We start from the raw sequence: 22361 nt of genomic DNA on the forward strand, positions 1-22361 counted from the left end.
GAGAGCTACATTGAGGTGAAAGTGTTTGTGTGTGTGTGTGTATTGTCTACTGCAGGAGAGACTTTTTGGTCGAAAGCTTACCTTTCTATCAGCCTTCTTGTTGTGGCTGTCTGAATAAACTCCTCATTAGTAATTTTGTCTCATCACATTGGTTTTTGTGCTCTCCTAACCCTCTGTCCTACCCTATCTTTCAGTATGTACCATACTAGGTCACGTGAACAGTGTACGCTTCAGTCAAAATACTGCAGCACAGGACAGCGTAGCATCTACTCTCCAGTGGTTCAATCATACCATTGTTTTTCAGCGTGAAAATATCGCGCCTTCGCCTAACAATCATGCTGTTTATTTAGATCAGTCATTAAAAAATGCGAAACGCATGAGTACGGAATGGTGGACGTACTCTCACCAAACATAATCCAATCTAAGATCACCTTCCGCAGCCGGCATCATTAAGGCTTCCTCGAGTGTGTAACACACGCATTAAGAAATACACATTTATATAGGGTGTATCACAATCATATTATAGTTCTAAGCCCGGTTCCTGGGCTTGCAGAAAAGAATAAAGAACATTAAGGATGGTTCTGCCTTTTTACAAGCAGAGAATTTACTGTCTTGCTTTAACACGTAAACATATTTCACCACGGTTGTGGCATCCTCAGTGGGTTATTTTCTTTAATTCGTCCGAAATACGTATATACAGATGATGTTGCTCCGTATTTTTTGTTATTTAACTTATATATACGTATTTAACCTCCTATTTTATATATTTGTGTACTGTGGTTGTCAACCGAAATCACAGGTCTAAATTAGTACACCAAGTCATCTGGGAATATGTTAGTATATCGTCTACATTGAATTTATTTTAATAATCTGATCTTTCAAATGTATGTTCGGGTAGAAATCGTGGCATACATACCGTTTTTAACCATACCCTTGTAGTATATGGCTAGTCCTGAGTTGTGACAGATTTATATTGTGTGCCACGCGTGCTACTGTGTAGTTGCACTGACCTGTAGACATAGTTAAAAGGTTTGTGAAGCTTAGGTGTGGAGAACTGTTTGAGGTAGTTATTCATGTATCACGTTTCGTATTATGAAAGCATTTCCTCGTGCTCGTTTATGAATACTGTGTTTTGTTATGAATACTGTGTTTCACTACACAAATTTACTTTTCTGATGCGCTTCCAGTTGACGGTTATTTATTGCTTTACTTTGTCGACGTCAAACCAAAACCGTGGCTATAGTTTACACTCCCAAAAAATTCCGCACCTAACTATATACTCTCAAGTTCCAAGTCTTAAAAGGCCACAAAACCAAACTGTTGTGAAACGTGCTTGAGTGTCAAAGGAAAACAGTAATTTTTATACATGCAAGAGGGGCGAACCCATGCGTAGTTCATCATTATTGTACCATATTTCTTATTACAGACTTCTACAGATTGTAGAAGGGACTTCGAAGATAGTTTTCACAAGGATGCTATGTTCGAAAATGTACAATTAGGGTATAAACTGAGTTTGAAGATCAGATCACTTTCAAACAATCCTCGTCTCGGTACTCATACAACGGAGACGATAAGCCTCTGTCCAGTGTGTTGTACAGGAGCCCATTGTGTGAGAAATGTTTCGAGTACTCACCGTTGGGTTCTCTTCTACGTGACGCATGGTGTTCTCCTCAAAACTGAAAGTATGGCATTTCCGTGCAGTACCACAGTACACATTTCTATTTGTGAACGTACCATTTTCTCGTAGCTTCTGTTTTAGTAGAGTAAAATGTTGTGTGACGTCATAATCACAACAGGAACAGATGACAGCGCCGTCCTCACAATTTATGTTTGTATTGTAATACATCAGACCTTAAAGTTATCCGATCTTCTTCTGAACGTGGGTTCCTTATCTAACCCCTATCACCTAAATCCCCTTTACAACCTGCAGACGCCCATGATCTGAATTGTGGAACACCCTGCATGCATATAACTCCCAAATTCCACACATAAATTAAAATGAAATAACATCTGTAGGCTTTAGAACAATAATAAAGAGAAGGTAGCTGCAGTGTAACTAACAATGTAAACAGCGCAACAATAGGTAGATAAAACGGTTGCCATATTTCTTTGGTTAAATTCCAAACCCTTCCCACAACAGCATATCGAAAACGCTTCTCTTCACAAATGCTCGTCACAGTCGTTCATACGTTATAGACGTTTCTTAGGTTATCAGTCTTCTTAAGAGCTTCTTCTGTGTCGACCTTTGGCTCTCAGAGTAGTAGTTGCTGCAAACACTATCAATTGTTTCATTTATTTATTTACACGTCTAGTTCAGTAGGACCAAGTTGACGAGCAAATCTCGAAGGTCATGGAACGTGTCAGTACATGAAATTACAGCAAAAAAGTAATGATAGATAAAACAAAATGTTTATGAACCCACAAAAAGTCAAGCCATAGGCTTAAGTAAACGCAGTCAACAATATAACATACGAATTTGCTTAATTTTTCAAGGAACTTCTGAACAGAATAGAAGGAGTGACTCATGAGGAAACTCTTCAGTTTCGATTTGGAAGCGCGTGGACTACTGTTAAGATTTTTGAATTCTTGTGGTAGCTTATTGAAAATGCACGCAGCAGTATACTGTACACCTTTCTGTGCAAGAGTCAAGGAAGTGCGATCCAAATGCGGATTGGATTCTTGCCTAGTATTAACTGAGTGAAAGCTGATAGTTCTTTGGAATAAGCTGATATTGTTAGCAAGAAACGGCAGTTAAGAAAATATATATTGAGAGGGCAATGTCAAAATACTTAGACTAGTGAACAGGGGCCGACAAGAGGTTCGCGAACTTACACCAACCATTGCGCAACCTGCCCGTTTCTGAACCAAAAATATCCTTTTAGAATAGGAAGAGTTACCCCAAAATAAAATACCATACGACATAAGCGAATGAAAAAAAGTAAAATAGACTAATTTTCTTGTCGATCGATTACTTTCTTCAGATACCGTTCGCATAGTAAAACTGACAGGAATAACTCTTTGAACAAGATCCTGAACGTGGGCTTTCCACGACACTTTACTATCTACCTGAACACCTAGAAATTTGAGCTGTTCATTTTCGCTAATCATATGCCCATTCTGTGAAATTGAAACGTAGAGTTTTGTTGAACTGTGAGTTAGAAACTGTAAAAACTGAGTCTTACTGTGATTTAGTATTAGTTTATTTTATATAAACCATGAACTTATGTCATAAAGTGCACTATTTTAAACAGAGCCAATGTTTCACACAACATCCTTTACTACCAAGCTAGTGTCATCAGCAAACAGAAATATTTCAGAAGTACTCGTAATACTAGAGGGAATATCATTTGCATAAATAAGGAACAGGAGTGGCCTCAACATTGATCCGTGGGGCACCCGCTATTTGACTGTACCCTACTCAGACCCCACATCACAGCCATTCTCAACACTGTGAATAATGACCTTTTGCTGTCTGTTGCTAAAGTAGAGGGGAACCAATTGTGAGCTACTCCCCATATTCCATAATGATCCAACTTCTGGAGCAATATTTTGTGATCAACACAATAGAACGCCTTAGTAAAATCAAAAAAGTTTAGCGTTCGAAACTTTTTGTTTAATCCATCAAATACCTTACAGAGAAAAGTGAATATAGCATTTTCAGTTGTTAAACGACTTATAATGCAGAAATGTACATTTGATAGCAATTTATGTGATATAAAATGATCAATTATTCTTACATATGCAGGCTTTTCAATAACTTCAGCAAACACTGATGGCATAGAAATAGGTCTAAAATTATCTACATTATCCCTTTTCTCATTTTATAAATCGGCTTTACTACTGAGTACTTCAGCTGTTCAGGAAACTGAACATTCCTAAAGGAAAAATTAAAAATATGGCTAAATACAGGGCTAAGAAGTGCAGCACAGTACTTTAATATTCTGTTAGACAATTCATCATATCTATGAGAGTCCTTAGTCTTCAGTGATTTAATTATTGACTCAATCTCCCCCTTGTCTGTTCTGTATCACAGAATAGTATTTCAGGCATCAGTCTCATAAAGGCATTTTCCAAGAGAGTTATATGATTCCCTGTAGAAACTCAATTTTTATTTAATTCACCAGCAATGCTCAGAAAATGATTGTTAAATAGTGTGCATATGTCTGATTTATCAGTAACAGAAATATTGTTACTGCAAACTGACTTTATATTGTCGACATTGTGCTGCTGACCAGACACTTCCTTCACAAATGACCATATCATTTTAATTTTATCCTGTGAATTAGCTATTCTGTTTCCGTACCAAACACTCTTTGCCTTCCTAGTAACATTTTTAAGCACCTTACAATACTGTTTGTATTGGGCTACTGTAGCTTGATTGTCATTGTTTCCAACATTTTGGTATAATGCCCGCTTTGTTCTACATGATATTCTTATTCCATTAGTCAGCCACCCAATTCGCCTTTTATTACTAGTACACCGTTTAAAACGCTCCGTGGAAAGCAACTCTCAAAGAGAATGAGAAGTGTGTTAAGGAAACATTATATTTGTCATCTATGTCATCGGCGGTGTAAACACCCTGCCACTCTTGTTCCTTAACTAGGTTTAAAAAACTCTCTACTGCCATTGGATTAGCCTTCCTACACAGTTTGTAATTATTTGTGGCATTTGTTTGAGTACAAAGGCCTTTTAGTGTTAAAATTTGTGCATCATGGTCTGAAAGGCCATTCACGCTTTTACTAACAGAATACTCACCTAGTAATGAAGAACGAATGAAAATATTGTTCTTGGCTGTGCTACTGTTTCCCTGAAACCTAGTTGGAAAAACGGAGTCTGCAGTAGATAATATGAGTTTAGGAGATCTACCAACATCCTTTTTCTTGCACAATCATATACAAAATTAATTTTGAAGTCACATATATAACTAATTTCTGGTACTTCCTATAAAGTGAGCCAAGAATCCTCTCTAGTTTGAGCAGAAAAGCTCTGAAGTCAGAGTTAGGGGGCCTACAAACAACAACAATTAGAAGTTTAGTTTCACTAAATTTAACTGCAATTCTTGGGGATATTACAGTTGTGATCTGATGAAAGTACAATCATCCGACCACAAGTGTGGGTTCTACAAGTGGTCAGGGAGATGATTCATTGCAACTGTAACAGATGATATGAGTTCGCTTTATTACATAAATTACTTGACTTTGCAACAGGAGTACTGGATAATTTACAACCACCATGGACTAGCAAAGCATTACCTAATGAACTAATTGACAAACTGTCCTCTTGAAGTACAATGTTTAAGCAACGGTGCAAGTTCATGTGACCCTTGACAAGCCATGTTTCTTAACGATGTTGTTTACTGCTATATCTAAGGTCTCGAAATGGGGAAAAGCCGTTGCATGCTCTACAGTACGTCGACCTCGGCGTAAGGATGGTGCTAAAATGACAGGGAAAGCGCGGTCTCCAGGAGCACCTCACATACGTCGTTGCCGATTGCAGCAAACTCTCACTAATACCTGTGGGAGCGATTCGCACTGCCGACTGTAGTGTGGTATCGCGACATGTGTACAATACCGCAATTACAAACTCTATCGTCCCCTACAGCTTTTCTCCTCTACTGCTCCGACTAATACCATGGAATTTATTCCATGGTCTCTCATTTCCTATCATCTAGTCGCTTGCCAGTGGTCTCCACACGTTCCGTTTCACTCCGATTCTACGAAGAATCTTCTCACTTCGTATCTTATCAGTTTATAGAATTTTCAATATTCTTTTATAGCACGATACCTCAAATCCCATGGGTATTTTCGATAGATATCCCACAATTTGGTTCACTACCATACAATGATGTGCTCAAAACGTACACACTAAGAAATTTCTTTCTCAGGTTAGGTCCTACTTTCGGTACTAATAGACTTCTTGGCAGTAAATGCACTCTTTGCATGTGATCTTCAGCATTTTGTCTTCTCTTTGATTTGTCAAGCATATATTATTTTGTTTCCGAGGTAGAAGGATATCTTAACTTCCTCTGCATCATGGACACCAATGGAGATGTTGCGTTTATCACTAATTTCATTTCAGCTCCTCTTCATTACTTTCGTATCAACATGTTTTGGTCTCAGTCCGTATTCTGTACTGAGTAGATTTGCCATTCTATTCAACAGGTCCTGCAAAACCTTCTTCACTTACACTGACGATAGCAATGCATTCAGCGGGTATTAGCACTAACAGCCCTTCACCACGAATTTTAAGCCCAGTCTTGAATCTTTGTTACTTCCGTCGCTGCTGCTTGAACAGTAGTTTTGAAAGACTGCACCACTGTCTTACTATCTTTTTGATGTGACTGCTACGTTCTTGGTCTTCCATTCTTACTGTTTGCTCTTGGTTGTTGTACGTACATATATGTTTCATAGTAAACAAAAAGTCAGAAAAATTCAACGACTAACCACTTCCATTAGGACCCAGGAGAGAAGAGCTGTGAAACATTTATGCGTGGTCTCAAACGCTGACTATTTGAGTACGAGATACTTGAAATATTAAATCAAACATTCAGAAATTTTTTCAAATGTTTCAGACGATGACAATATACCCATCAAGTGCTACGTCTGCGATTCCACAAAGGATTCTCGCTGTGCAGATCCATTCAACCGTCCGGCGGACCTGCTGGTGACCTGTCCGGGAGAGTACAGCTGCGTCAAGAAAAAATTCAGATGTGAGATTCTCACTAATCTCTTTCACTGACACAGTCACAGCAGCAGGTTACATGTTTTATAGCTTAAGGGACCACAAAAAGCTCATTTTTTAGTACTTCGTGTAATTATTGACTGAATTTCAGAATTTATATTGTGTCAAATGTATTCATTAAATGTTATAATCTTACTATGAAGGTGTAACACTGAGACGGACCTGGTTGTTCCGCCCCATTACGTCATTTCAAGGTATCCCGAATTCCTGTATTAGTAATGACAGAATGGTATTTGTAACTATTTGCTCTGGTACTGAGAAGCTCTGGTGAAGAGGTGGACCCCACTAAGTTTATCTGATTATGTATTAATGCACATCCTCTTTCCAGCCATGTTATGTTGCTCATAAACGTCAGAATGAATGTTGGTTTTGGGTGTGATTTGAGAGTACAACAGCTGTAATGCAAAGATGCGTGTTTTGTTTGGTTTGGTGCCAACAAAAGTCTCATAGGTAGACTGGCAAAGATGCACCAAAAGTGCGAAAGTATATGGAGGATGGTAGCAAGTCTTCCCCTCTGCTTCACGGATGAGCAAAGAAACCGGTAGGGGTGCTCCACCATTTGCCGTCAGTCCGGTTCCCGATGGCAGAGAGTATGGACGGAATATGAGCCGGTCTCCGTCAAACTGTTACCTAATACACTACTGGCCATTAAAATTGCTACACCAAGAAGAAATGCAGATGATAAACGGGTATTCATTGGACAAATATATTATACTAGAACTGACATGTGGCTACATTTTCATGCAATTTAGGTGCATAGATCCTGAGTAATCAGTACCCAGAACAAGCACATCTGGCCGTAATAACGGCCTAGATGAGCCTGGGCATTGAGTCAAACAGAACTTGGATAGCGTGTACAGGTACAGCTGCCCATGCAGATTCAACACGATACCACAATTCGTCAAGAGTAGTGACTGGCGTATTGTGACGAGCCAGTTGTTCGGCCACCATTGACCAGGAGTTTTCAATTGGTGAGAGACCTAGAGAATGTGCTGGCCAGGGCAGCAGTCGAACATTTTCTGTATCCAGAAAGGCCCGTACAGGACCTGCAACATGCGGTCGTGCATTATTCTGCTGAAATGTAGGGTTTCGCAGGGATCGAATGAAGGGTAGAGCCACGGGTCGTAACACATCTGAAATGTAACGTCCACTGTTCAAAGTGCCGTCAATGCGAACAAGAGGTGACCGAGACGTATAACCAATGGCACCCCATACCATGACGCTGGGTGATACGCCAGTATGGCGATGACGGATACACGCTTCCAATGTGCGTTCTCCGCGATGTCGCCAAACACGGATGGGACCATCATGATGCTGTAAACCGAACCTGGATTCATCCGAAAAAATGACGTTTTGCCATTCGTGAACCCAGGTTCGTCGTTGAGTACACCATCGCAGGCGCTCCTGTCTGTGATGCAGCGTCAAGGGTAACTGCAGCCATGGTCTCCGAGCTGATAGTCCATGCTGCTGGAAACGTCTTCGAACTGTTCGTGCAGATGGTTGTTGTCTTGCAAACGTCCCCATCTGTTAACTCAGGGATCGTGACGTGGCTGCATGATCCGTTACAGCCATGCGGATAAGATGCCTGTCATGTCGACTGCTAGTGATACGAGGCCGTTGGGGTCCAGCACGGCGTTCCGTATTACCCTCCTGAACCCACCGATTCCATATTCTGCTAACAGTCATTGGATATCGACCAACGCGAGCAGCAGTGTGGCGATACGAAAAACCTCAATCGCGAAAGGCTACAATCCGACCTTTCTCAAAGTCGGAAGCGTGATGGTACGCTTTTCTCCTCCTTACACGAGTCATCACAACAAAGTTTCACCAGGCAACGCCGGTCAACTGCTGTTTCCGTATGAGAAATCGGTTGGAAACTTTCGTCATGTCAGCGCCAAACTCTTTGTGAATGCTCTGAAAAGCTAATCATTTGCATATCACAGCATCTTCTTCCTGTCGGTTAAATTTCGCGTCTGTAGCACGTCATCTTCGTGATGTAGCAGTTTTAATGGTCAGTAGTGTATAACAGAAGTATGACGTATTTCTTAGATTCTGTCAGTAATCCGCTCTTTTCAGCATCATCACAGCTAGGCTCACGTTGTGACCGCTTTTTTAATTGTTTTCCGAGTGTATTGGATGGTTAGAGTTCACAATTCAAACGTGAGCGTGGAGATCTTTGCAATCCAGTTTTAAGTTGATATTTCATTTTATTAAATTCCAGAATTCATATGATTTTTATTGGTAGCGAGAGTTTCTCCCTTTGTGCACCCTTCAACCATATGGCAGTAGTCATGTGACAAAGAGTAATCATCTTCAGTTTAGCTATTGGGCGTGTGGATAGTGTGAAATATTTAAAGAATTTTGGCGCGTCACGTTAGTTTCCCTGATTTATTTATTTCTTTTTGGCCTTTGTCTCCACGGTGCCAAGCGTGCAATACTGTACGGAGAAACGGCCACCAGCTTACTAAATGAAAATCAGTAAGATTTTGCGTGTGAGACTGTAATATAAAATCCAAGAATCATCATAGATGGTGACTGATTTAGAGCCACTGATTTCCAAGATCCCACGTGGGCTTGGCTGCTCAGTCGATGAGCTAACGGACGTTCTTGTGGGAACACAGAACAGACTGGTTGGTTGAACTGGGGAGGGGACCAAACAAAGACGTCATGGGTCCCATCGGATTTGGGACGGATGGGGAAGGAAGTCGGCCTTGCCCTTTCAAAGGAACCATTCCGCCAATTGCCTCAAGCCATAAAGGGAAATCACGAAAAACCTAAATCAGGATGGCCGAACGTGGGTTTGAACCGTTGTCCTCCAGAATGCTAGGTCAGTGTGCTAACCACTGCGCCGCCTCGCTCGGTATGTAGAGTAGGAATTGCGTGTGTTTCATGTGAAGGACTGATACTATCCAACAACGATCAAAGATGGTGAGTAAATTTATTGGCAATGACAAGATGTTAATGAAATGTTGTGGGTGGTTCGTCATTGCATACGAGCATTCTTGTAGAAATTGATTGTAGGTTTTGCGAGTGTTCCTGCCACGGATTTAATAGAATGAATTTCATTTCTGTGTATGAACAATTAATAAATGTGTCTGCTTGCTTATCACGCGAACCTCTGCTATAATGTCGCGTCCTAGCATGCGATGTTGTTCCGCCAAAATCAGAGGGGAACACCGAAATCCGTTTTGAGTAGATTGTATTAAGATAGCAGTTGTTACTCAGTCCACGTGTGGCATGAGTATGAGAGTGTCGTGTGAGAACGGTAATCCCAAGAGTAACGGAACATTTTGCTCTATCACGTGCGTATCATTGAACTAAGAGACCATTTAGATTACACGGAGAACGCATCATGTACTTGTAACTTAGTGAATGTTAGTTTGTGCAGAACTGAGAGTAGAGGCGTGCGGCCCAAGGAAAGTGTATTTAAATGATAATCTTACGTGTACGCAACAAAAATTCCACCCCATATACAGTGCCCAGTAAATGCAATCGTGAAGTGAGCCACCGTGATAACGTGAAATCAGAAATTATTGAAAGTGAAGATTCCATGTAAGAGTATATCGTGTCTGAAAGCGGTGCAGATGCTCTCGGTTAGCTGCGTTCTTTGGTTGGTTGAGCCCCCCCCCCCCTCCCCCTACCTCACCGATTAATTTGCGTTATCCGCAGCGAAATAGATTCATTGAATCATCATTAAATTAATAACCAATTAGAAAATCTGTGCTATCCCTTTAATGACTATTTGCCAAGCACTGAATCAAGAAATGCAGGGAGAGTTATCAGTATCAACGCAAACTTAAATCAACAGAGTCAAGCAATGACCCCTTGACAGACTCGACACAGAGCAAAATTTAGTCACTCAAATTGTGCACAAGTAGGAAAGATATGCAGTACCAACGGTAATCATGCAACACAATGAGTCAAGCATTGAAGTTAGAAACTGTGTATATGTCTCGAGGCGTCGTACCTAATGGCGTGAAGATGATGTTTGCTTTGTGAGGCGCTCAACTGCTCGGTTATCAGCGCCTGTACAAATTCCCAGTCTTTACTCAGTCCAATCTTGGCACTTTCAATGAATGATAATGAAGCGATGAGGACAGCACAAACATCCAGTCCCCGGACGGAGAAAATCCCCAACCCGGCCGGGAATCGAACCCGGGACCCTGAGATACAGAGGCAGCAACGATAGCCACTTTTTTCAAAAATTTTGTGCGGTATTGTTAGGTTAGTTTGGTCTGGGCGGACGTCACATGACGTACGTTCAAGTTGATCGTCGGTTCTTTTACTCAGTTTTTTTATTACAGAGGCCAATCGGCCCTCTTTTTTTAACCTTATTTTGTTAGCTTTCGTTCGTTGCATCTGCTCGGGGCGGACGTTGTAAGTCACCCGTTTAAATTCGTCGTTCATCGATTAACTCAGTTTTTTTATTACAAAGGGCAACTGACCCTCCGACCGAACACGTTGAGCTACTATGCCGGCTCCACTAGAGCACGAGCTGCGGACGGCTAATGTTGTGGAAATCACCCATACTATACTGCGCTCCAGAATTAAAAGATGACTTTTCCGAAACCACGTAAAGTTTCAAATTTATCTCAAAGGTACCTATAACCATGCTACATCTACATCTACATCCATACTCCGCAAGCCACCTGACGGTGTGTGGCGGAGGGTACCTTGAGTAACTCTATCGGTTCTCCCTTCTATTCCATTCTCGTATTGTTCGTGGAAAGAAGGATTGTCGGTATACCTCTGTGTGGGCTCTAATCTCTCTGATTTTATCCTCATGGTCTCTTCGCGAGATATACGTAGGAGGGAGCAATATACTGCTTGACTCTTCGGTGAAGGTATGTTCTCGAAACTTTGACAAAAGCTCGTACCGAGCTACTGAGCGTCTCTCCTGCAGAGTCTTCCACTGGAGTTTATCTATTACTAAATGATCCTGTAACGAAGCGCGCTGCTCTCCGTTGGATCTTCTCTATATCTTCTATCAACCCTATCTGGTACGGATCCCACACTGCTGAGCAGTATTCAAGCAGTGGGCGAACAAGCGTACTGTAACCTACTTCCTTTGTTTTCGGATTGCATTTCCTTAGGATTCTTCCAATGAATCTCAGTCTGGCATCTGCTTTACCGACGATCAACATTATATGATCATTCCATTTTAAATCACTCCTAATGCGTACTCCTAGATAATTTATGGTATTAACTGCTTCCAGTTGCTGACCTGCTATTTTGTAGCTAAATGATAAAGGATCTATCTTTCTGTGTATTCGCAGCACATTACACTTGTCTACATTGAGATTCAATTGCCAATTGCTCTGTAACACTACAAAATCATGGCGCCATGAAACGTCACCTTTGGGCTGGACGACGCTTCAAGCATCAGTGTGTCGACATACGTGAATAAAAAAATGGTTCAAATGGCTCTGAGCACTATGCGACTTAACTTCTGAGGTCATCAGTCGCCTAGAACTTAGAACTAATTAAACCTAACTAACCTAAGGACATCACACACATCCATGCCCGAGGCAGGATTCGAACCTGCGACCGTAGCGGTCACGCGGTTCCAGACTGAAGCGCCTTTAACCGCAAGGCCACACCGGCCGGCCGCGAATAAAAGACCACAGCTCAGAAGTTCAGATGAGCTTTTAGATGGATAATGATGTCACATTGGCACCAAATTTCTACACAATTCTGCCCAACGCCACCACGAAAATGTCACACAATGAGAAGGTCGTCAAAGCCTCTCTTACTCAGCTTTCACCCCTTCTGTTGTCGTGTCTGCGTCTGCGCTGGAGATCAGGACAGCGACACCCAGCGTTGAAGTTACGCAGTTTTGTTATGGTTGTCGGAGGAAAACATTTAAGACACACCACCGCTCAGAATCCACACGAGAACACCTCAGGAGGTGTCATAAATGGTGTCAATGAAACCACCCCTGTCGCCGGAGCGTTGATTCCATTTCGCGGTTGAAAACGACAGTTTGCGGTGCAGTGAGAAACAGGAAGACATTCTTGACAACCTTGGATACTGATGACAACCTCGGACGTTTCTGCCCTTCCATAATGACATTGTGGGACTGCATTCTCTTGACTTGTTCGCAGCCCTTTGGAGCGCAACGCGACCGCTATTTTCGCTTTCGTATAGATGTTAGAAAATCTAGGGACCATTAAAAACAATTCAACGAAATCTGAACGTTATCCGAAGCAACAAAGGGTACTTGCACCTTTTCAGCGCTCCTGTTTTCCGCCTTCCTGTGCCGTGATTACGTGGAAGTGCAACATTAACATGTACGGTGTAACGGGACTTGCTCCTCTAGCATTACTTTCCTCAACTATATTGTCGATACCAGTACTATTTTTCGATTTTTGGACAGGTCAGTATATCAGTTGTTTTTCTGAAAACTTTCATTTAATTTTATAAATAGTATGTTATATTTCAAGCTAAATTTTATAAAAAAGAATTATTTTATAAAATATTTTACTTTCGATGTTATAATCGATAAATACTAGTTCGGAATGTACAGTTAGTCATTTTTTAGACACGTTTGAAATTACGAATTATTTGCACACTTAAAATTTATATTATTAATTACGCAATCCTGTACTGTTTACCATCTTTATTTCTAAATTCATTTACGAAATAATAATCGAAATTAATAATGCAACTAAAACTAGTAGGAATTAATTTGTTAAGAAAAATTTTAAACCCTTAGGAATAGTGTTATTTCCACGTGGAGTGTGAGAGTCGTAAGGTTGCCTCTGACGCGATCAGACATATTTTTGTATACTAGGCGCGAATAATGTAATTTCGGCTTTCAGAATGTAAACAATCAAAATACTGTATGATATACTAAAATGAGAGAAAATCAGTCAAAAATATATTTACGTAACAAATTCTGAACAACAATCTTACAGTCTACTTAATTCAAACCAACCGTGAGGGCCTGATGTCAGATTTTCAGCTTCAAGAATCAGACCCCTGGACTTGAAGTAGTGAAGCCATCTCGACAAGACAAGCTAAGTAAACTTGAACGTTTGATATAATCTCGCTCCTCTCAAATCTTCATAAAAGACTTTGTTTATATATTACTTGGACTGGGCATTGTTTAATGTGGACAATTTATATATTACTTGGACTGGGCATTGTTTAATGTGGACAATAGATGGAAGAACGATGGAGGGGGCAGACTACAACGAGAATAAAACGTCACAGAGTCCCTCTAAGATTCCCCCCATCCAAGTTCGGCAACAACCACACTATCATCCACGCACCTTTGCTGAATGCTTTAGAATTGTACCTTCAGAAATTTCAACATCATATCAACTAGGCCTCTGCTCTAGCGCCTTTGGGTAAGGTAACCTCTTCGACACTCCGTGGGTGCGGTTTGTCTACCTTGAGACGTTACAGCAGCCTCGAGACTGAATTGGTGTCCAAGTTTCTGACAGGTGCATGTGTAACGTGCTCAACGAAGCTGAGCGGAAGGCACGGAGAGATCTGCCGAACTGGGGGGTCTTATAACAACGATTTGCCGTTTTATTCACGCACATGTTATAAGTGCACTTTGGTGCTTCGTGTTAGCGTTTATCCTTTTTATTTGGGTGGGGGGCGGGGGGAGGTTCATACGTTTTGTGACCTGTTTAATATAGCCCACCACGAATTCCTCTCATGTGCTAATCTTTTCATCTCAGAGCAGCGCTTGCATCCATTGTCCTCAACTACATGCCGAATGTATTCCAAAATCTGTCTCCCTCTACAGTTTTTACACTCTGGAGCTCCCTCTAGTACCATGGAAGATACTCCATGATGTCTTAACACATGGTCTATCATCTAGTACCTCCCTCTTGTCAGTTTTTCCCTATATTCCTTTCCTCGCCGATTCTACAGAGAACCTCCTCATTCTTTACCTCATTAGTTCACCTAATTTTCAACATTCTTCTGTACCACCACATCTAAAATCGTTCAATTCTTTTCTCTTCCAGCTTTTACACAGTCCGTATTTCGCAACATACAGTGCTTTGTTCCAAACGTACATTCTCAGAAATTTCTTCTTCAAAGCAGGGCCTACGTCTGACATTATTAGACTTCTCTTGGTCAAGAAGAATGCTCTTTTTTCCAGAGCTAGTCAGCTTCTTATATCCTCCTTGCTCTATCCGTGATGGGTTACTTTGTTGCCGAGAGAGCGAAATTTTGTATCTTCGTCTCATCATGATCCCCAATTCTGATGTTAAGCTTCTGGTTCTGCTCATTTCTGCTACTTCTCATTTCTTTCGCCTTTCTGCGATTTAGCCTCAATGCAGTCCTAAGTGACTTTTTGTACTTCCTTCTTTCGTCGATCAGCTGAAGTATTTATTCTGATATCCATTGTTTCTTCTCGTAGTTACATTCCTGGTACATGTGATTTTCTCTGTAACTTCTGTTACTGCTTATTTCAGTTCTGCTTCTGGTGAACTGCCTACTGAGATTCGTTGCCACAGTTTCTGTAGCTTCAGACAACTTGATTCCTTAGTATTCCTTTGTCTGACTTCATTGCCTGTTGGTTTTCCCTGTCTAGTCTTTTAAATTTAAGCCTGCCTTACATAGCTGCTAAATTATGATCGGAATCTGTGTCTGCTCCTGGGTATACCATACAATCCAATATCTGATTACGGAAACTCCGCCTGATCATGACGCAATTCAACCGAAATCTTCTCATACATCCCGACCTTCACCGAGTTCAACTCCTCCTCTTGTGATTCTTCATCAGAAAATTCGCTATTATGAGCTGAAATTTATTGCAGAACTCAAGTACTCTTTCTCCTCTCTCATTCCCGGTACCCAGCCCATTTTCTCCTGTAAGCCTTTCTTCTACTCCTTTCTCTATAATCAAATCCCAGTCCCCCAGGGCTATTAGATTTTCATCTCCGTTTAGGTGTTGAATTACCCGTTCGTTATCCTCATATACTTTCTCCGTCTCTTTATCTTCAGCTTGCGACGTCGGCATGTGTACCTGAAATGTTATCAGAGTTGGCCTACTGTCGATTCCAATGAGAACCACCCTATCAGTGGACTGTTCACAGTAACTCACTCTCCGCCATACCTTCCTATCCATAAAGTATCCTGCTCCCGTTGTACCATTTTCTGCTGTTGTTGATGTTACCCTGTATTTGTCTGACCAGAAATCCTTGTCTTCTTTCCATTTCACTTCACTGACGCCCACTATATCCAGACTGAGCCTCAGCATTTCCCTTTTCTGATATTTTAGCTTCCTTACCACGTTCAAACTTCTGACATTCCACACCCCGATTGGTAAAATGTTACCATTTCGTTGGTTATTCATTCTTGTTCTTATGGTCACCTCCCCCTTGCAGCCCCGTCCTGGTGACCCGAATGGGAGACTAGTCCGGAATCTTTTGCAAATGGAGAGATGATGACGACACTTTTTCAACAACAGGCCACATGTCCTTTGGATGCTCACTACGTATCTTTAATGCAGCAATCTGCATTGCCTTCTGCATCCTCATGTTGCTGATAATCACTGATTATTCCTGCCTGTAGGGCAGTTTCTCATCCCAAGAGCAAGAGAATACCCTGAACCTATGTCCACTCTTGTGCGCTGCTGGGGTTGATGATGGTCTGTACAGGAAAAAGATTACACCAGATGAGAACGGCATGACCACCATACCTTCAACAGCTGCTTCCAGATTTGGGGAATCCGCTTTGTAGGGAACCTTTCGTACGACTTAACCAAACTTCTTCAGAAATATGATATAAATATTATACATTTGTCCGCTAACAGGGTGGAAAATGAGTGGCTATACATCTGACTTGTCATCACTTTTGCCATGGAGACTGCAGATAATGGCAATTCATTAACACAGTGAATCATAGCCTTGAAGGAAGCGAGTAAGTAACGGAGCGGATGACAGGAGGAAGTATGTATCATGGAATGACTTGTAGTTGGTTTGCGTAAATATGAAACGTGATACTAAGTACAGTAAGTTGTAGCTGAAAATCTACATAATTAAGTACGAAATGTTCATTCATCAATACCTGGACGAATTCCATTTTTGGATTAAGTGTACTAAAGTTTTCTACTAACCCTTTGACCTTTGATGTTTGTCTGTTGAAGAGAACAAAAATGTTGTCGACATATCTACTGTAAAAGAGGACTTGTTTGGAATTCTATTTGTTCTTATTTTAATAGCTACATTCAAGACTATTCACAGAAACATCGACGATGAAACCTGCTACAGACCTACCCACAACCAGGTCTTCGGTTTTTCCATAGTATTTGACACTAAATGAAAAATAATTATGAGCTGTCAACAGCGGTAGCGTGCAGCAGATTTCATTAGTCTCGTCTTGTGTAAGTCGGGTCTTATTCACAAAATTTTCCTGTATGGGGGAAATTGACTCATTTATTGGAACAGTAGTGTCAATATTTTTTGTAACCGAAGATAGGAAAATACTGTTAGCTGAAAAACGCTACTAGTGAGTAAATCAACTAATTCTTTCCTGTTCCGTATTGAGAAGTTCTACTTGAATACAAAGTTCTCTTGCAAAGTTTTAATACGTATTTATAGACTAGTTCCCCCATGTTACTATACGATTAGAATCGTACTATCGGGTGACCTTCAATTTGGGCACATAACAATGAGGTTTTAGGATTCATTATTTTCATTTTTGCCGTCACATCAGGGCAGAATTAAACTCCTTTGCAAATTGTTCTCTTGGTCAGTTTAGTTCTCCTGGTGCTATTCTTATTAAGGAACTGTAACGTTTTGGCGATGCAGTCAATTTTGTATAAGACTGTGGAAGTACTTTCTTTAACCACTGGTAACTTATTGTTTTTAATGATAAGTAATGAACATTTTTCGATTTATTACGAGAGGCCTTCTATATTAGGTCATTAGCTCTATAAGTGATTTTAATCTTCTCATCTCTGGTGCATGGGGAAACGTCAATGACTATTTTCTAATCCACTGTTAGGGACGTCGCTAGTTCCCTATCTGGATTAGGCTGAATGCCGTGTTTCAGACTCTTACTTAACAATTGCATTCCTTGTTGGTCAAAGCGTATCCCAGAGAGATTAAACACTCCCTCAGCAAACAAGAAAGACCCTCCACGTTAGCACGCTCTTTTTTTAGGTGTAGGGCAGTAACTATATCTTTAATTATTTAACTTGCGAGAGTAGGTGCGAGCGATCGGTTGGACAGTATTCCAAACAACTTGGTTGGCAACTTTCATTCAAACATTCATTTAGTCGTAACACCGAAGTTAAACCGCTGAGACATAAACATCGTGGGAAAGTAGATTAAGATTATCTTTTTCCTTGTATAAACACCTAATGTGGCCTGAAATGAGGAATCTAGTACACTTAAGGAAGTCTTTATTCGGGTGTTAGTTCTTAGATTTGCCTGCAGGTAGACGGGAATCAGATTATGTTGAAGACAATGTTTCTTCAAAATTATGTTCGCCGTAGTCTTTATTACCTTTAACTTATATTTCATTCTCATGATTCACCAAGTTAGTGAACTGCCATTATCTATATCTTGACCAGTATTAGATATATCACCACATGTAATGGCTGTTGGCGATCCACACAGGAACAAGACTACGCCAGATAAGAACAACATCTGCCCCACGCCATAAGTAATTATTTCTGAATTTTTGAGAGTCACTTTTGTGGGGAATCTTTCGTATGACTTAGTCAAACTCCTTCAAAAATACGGAATAAGCACTGCATATGTTGCACCCGTGGTCCAGGGTAGCGTATTTCGTTAGTAATCAAAACGTCATCGGTCCCAGTTTCGAATCCCACCACCGCTTAACTTTTGATTACTAATCAGCATTGGCGGTCAAAGACTTCCGACATAATAAGTCACCCTCATTCTGATAGCGGCCTTGTCAAAGAGGGCGGAGGAGCGGACAGAGGTTCAGGACACTTCTTGTCCTAGGGTTGGGAAACTGCCCCTAAAGGCGGAAGAATTAGCAATGATCAACGGCATGTGGATGCAGAAGGCGATGGAAACCACTGCATTAAAGACACGTAAAGTGTATCCACAGGACACACGGCCTGTAACTCAAAAAGTGTCATCACAAAAGATTACGTAACAGTCCCTCATTCTGATCTCTGAGAGGGGACTGCCAAGGGGGATGTGACCATGAGACAAATATTGAAAAACCAACGAAAGGATAACATTCTAGGTGTCGGGGCGTGTAATATCAGAAGCTTGAAGTTGGTAGGGAAACTAGAAATCTGAAAAGGGAAATGCAAATGCTCAATCTAGATATATTAGGGGTCAGTGAAGTGAAATGGAAAGAAGATAAGAATTTCTGGTCAGATGAGTATCGGGTAATATCAACAGTAGCGGAGCAGAAAATGGTATAATGGGAATAGGACTCGTTATAAACAGGAAGGTAGGGCAGAGAGTATGTTACTGTGAACAGCTCAGTGATAGGGTTGATCTTATCAGAATGGACAGCAAACAAACACCGACAACGATAGTTTAGGTATACATGTTGACGTCGCAAGCTGAAGATGAAGAGATAAAGAAAGTATATGACGATATTGAAAGGGTAATACAGTACGTAAAAGGAGATCAAAATCCAATAGTCATGGGAGACTGGAATGCCACTGTGAGGGAAGGAGTAGGAGAAAAGATTACAGAAGAATATGGGCTTGGGACAAGGAATGGGAGAAGAGAAAGAGTTTTGTAGTAAATTTCAGCTAGTAGTAGCGAATACTCTGTTCAAGCATCGCAAGAGGAACTATACTTGAAAAAGACCGGGTGATACGAGGGGATTTCAGTTAGATTACATCATGGTCAGACAGAGATTACGGTATCAGATACTGGATTGTAAGGTGTACCCAGGAACAGATATAGACTCAGATCACAATACAGTAGTGAGAAAGAGTAGGCTGAAGTTTAAGAGATTAGTCATGAAGAATCAATACGCATAGAAGTGCGATACGGAAGTGCTAAGGAATGACAAGATGCGTTTGAAGTTCTCCAAGGCTATAGATATAGCAATAAGGAATAGCTCACTAGGCAGTACGGCTGAAGTTGAATGGAAATCTCTAAAAAGAGCCATCACAGATGTTGGAAAGAAAAACATAGGTACACAGAAGGAACGGCGAAGAAACCATGGGTAACAGAAGAAATACTTCAGTCAATAGATGAAAGGAGGAAGTACAAAAATGTCCCGGGAAACTGAGGAGTGCAGAAATACAAGTCACTGAGGAATTAAATTAACAGGATGTGTAGGGAAGCTAAGGCGAAATGTCTGCATGAAAAATATGAAGAAATTGGAAAGGAAATGATTGTCACAACGGCAGACTGAGCATACAGGAAAGCCAAAACAACCTTCGCTGTCATTAAAATCAAGCGTGGAGCATTAAGAGTGCAGCCGGAATTCCGCTGTTAAATGCAGATGAGAGAGCGGGTAGGTGGAAGCAATACATTGAAAGCCTCTATGAGGGGAAACATTTGTCTGATGTGATAGAAGAAGAAACAGGAGTCGATTTAGAAGAAATTGGGGATCCAGTATTAGAATCAGAATTTAAAAGACCTTTGGAGAACTTAAGATCAAATAAGGCAGAAGGGATAGATAACATTCCATCAGAGTTTTTAAAATCATTGGGGGAAGTGGCTACAAAACTTCTATTCACGACGGTGAGTAGAGTCGATGAGTCTGGCGGTAACCATTTGACTTTCGGAAAAATGTCATCCACACAATTCCGAAGACGGCAAGAGCTGACAAGTGCGAGAATTATCGCACAATCAGCTTAACAGCTCATGCATCAAAGATGCTGACAAGAATAATATACAGAAGAATGGAAAAGAAAATTGAGGATGCGCTAGATGACGATCAGTTCGGCTTTAGGAAAGGTAAAGGCACCAGAGAGGCAATTATTACGTTGCGGTTGATAATGGAAGCAAGACTAATCATGACAAGTTCATAGCATCTGTCGACATGGAAAATGCGTTCGACAATGTAAAGTGGTACAAGATGTTCGAAATTCGGAGAAAAATAGGGGTTAGCTATAGGGAGAGACGGATGATATACAATATGTACAAGAGCCATTAATAAAGTTGGAGACCAAGAACGAAGTGCTCAGATTAAAAAGGGTGTGAGACAAGGAAGTAGTCTTTCGACCCTACTGTTCAATCTGTACATTGAAGAAGCAATGATGGAAATAAAAGCAAGGTTCAGGAGAGGTATTAAAAATCAACGTGAAAGGATAACAATTATACGATTTACTGATGAGATTACTGTCCTGAGTGAAAGTGAAGAAGAATTACAGGATCTGCTGAATGGAATGGATAATCTAATGAGTACAGATTATGAATTGAGAGTGAATCGAAGAAAGACGAAAGTAATGAGAAGTAACAGAAATGAGAACAGCGAGGAACTTAACATCAGGACTGATTGTCACGAAGTAGATGAAGTTAAGGAATTCTGCTACCGAGGCAGTAGAATAACTAATGACGGACGGAGCAAGGAGGACAACAATAGCAGATTAGCAATGGCAAAAAGGGCATCCCTGGTCAAGAGAAGTCTACTAATATCAAATATCGATCTTAATTTGAGGAAGAAATTTCTGGGTATGGACGTCTGGACAACAGCATTGTGTGGTAGTGAAACATGGACTGTGGGAAAACTGGAACAGAAGAGAATCGAAGCATTTGAGATGTAATACTATAGACGAATGTTGGAAATTAGGTGGCCTGATCAGATAAGGAGTCAGTAGGTTCTGCGCAGAATCGGAGAGGAAAGGAATATGTGGAAAACACTGATAAGGAGAAGGGACAGGATGATAGGACATCTGTTAACACATGAGAGAATGACTTCCATGGTATCAGAGGAAACTGTAGAGGCCAAAAACTGTAGAGGAAGACAGAGTTTGGAATACATGCAGCAGATAATTGAGGACATAGGTTGGAAGTGCTACTCTGAGACGAAGAGGTTACCACAGTCAGTAGACTGATGACCAAAAAAAGCACTGTATAGTCGGCTAACAACGTGCACAGCTGTTATATTCATGACGAACAGGCACACACTTACAAATTTAATGATTCTGGGATATATAGGAGTGACTGCACTGAATATGATGCTGAATACATTGTACAAACAGGTAGGATGTTTAAGACGAGATTCTGCAAACATTTATTGAACAAAACTGGTAAGGTCATAAACCACTTGGCTTTTGCTGAAGATTTGAAAGCTAGCCACCACCAACCGTCTACCTTAAATAATTCGAAATTTACAAGAAATGGTCACAAGCGAAAATTCAAACTTTGCGACAAACTAAAATTGCTATATTACGGAGGACTTCAAACACAAGTCACACATGATATTACTGTCATAATTCAGTTATTATAAAATATTTTTAAAAGAAAAAGTAGCCTACATACTGGCACTATTGATAAAACCAGTGGGTTAAGCAGCAGTTATTAAGTTCGCAACTGTATTCCTTTCGCTTTTGCCTCATTAAAGTAACCATTTCAGAGAGAGGGGAATATCATTTTGGAATCAAAAAGACGGTGCCAGTCACTAGGTATGTCAGCTACTGGAGGAGGTGTCATGTACAAGGGAACGTAGTCTTCCATTCATTCCATCTGAAATATATTGGC

At 40.8% G+C, this 22361-nt stretch overlaps 1 protein-coding gene across 1 annotated transcript in view; it reads left to right on the top strand.

Moving 5' to 3' along the window:
* LOC124596134 overlaps positions 1 to 22361 on the top strand; it is a 30542-nt gene that overhangs the window by 480 nt on the left and 7701 nt on the right. Inside the window, exon 2 of the mRNA XM_047135154.1 lies at positions 6572 to 6709. Within this exon, the coding sequence (XP_046991110.1) occupies positions 6572 to 6709 (138 nt within the window). The remainder of the gene's footprint in view (positions 1 to 6571; positions 6710 to 22361) is intronic.

This window comes from Schistocerca americana, chromosome 2 (assembly GCF_021461395.2).
Source record: "Schistocerca americana isolate TAMUIC-IGC-003095 chromosome 2, iqSchAmer2.1, whole genome shotgun sequence".
Classification (NCBI taxonomy): Eukaryota; Metazoa; Arthropoda; class Insecta; order Orthoptera; family Acrididae; genus Schistocerca; species Schistocerca americana.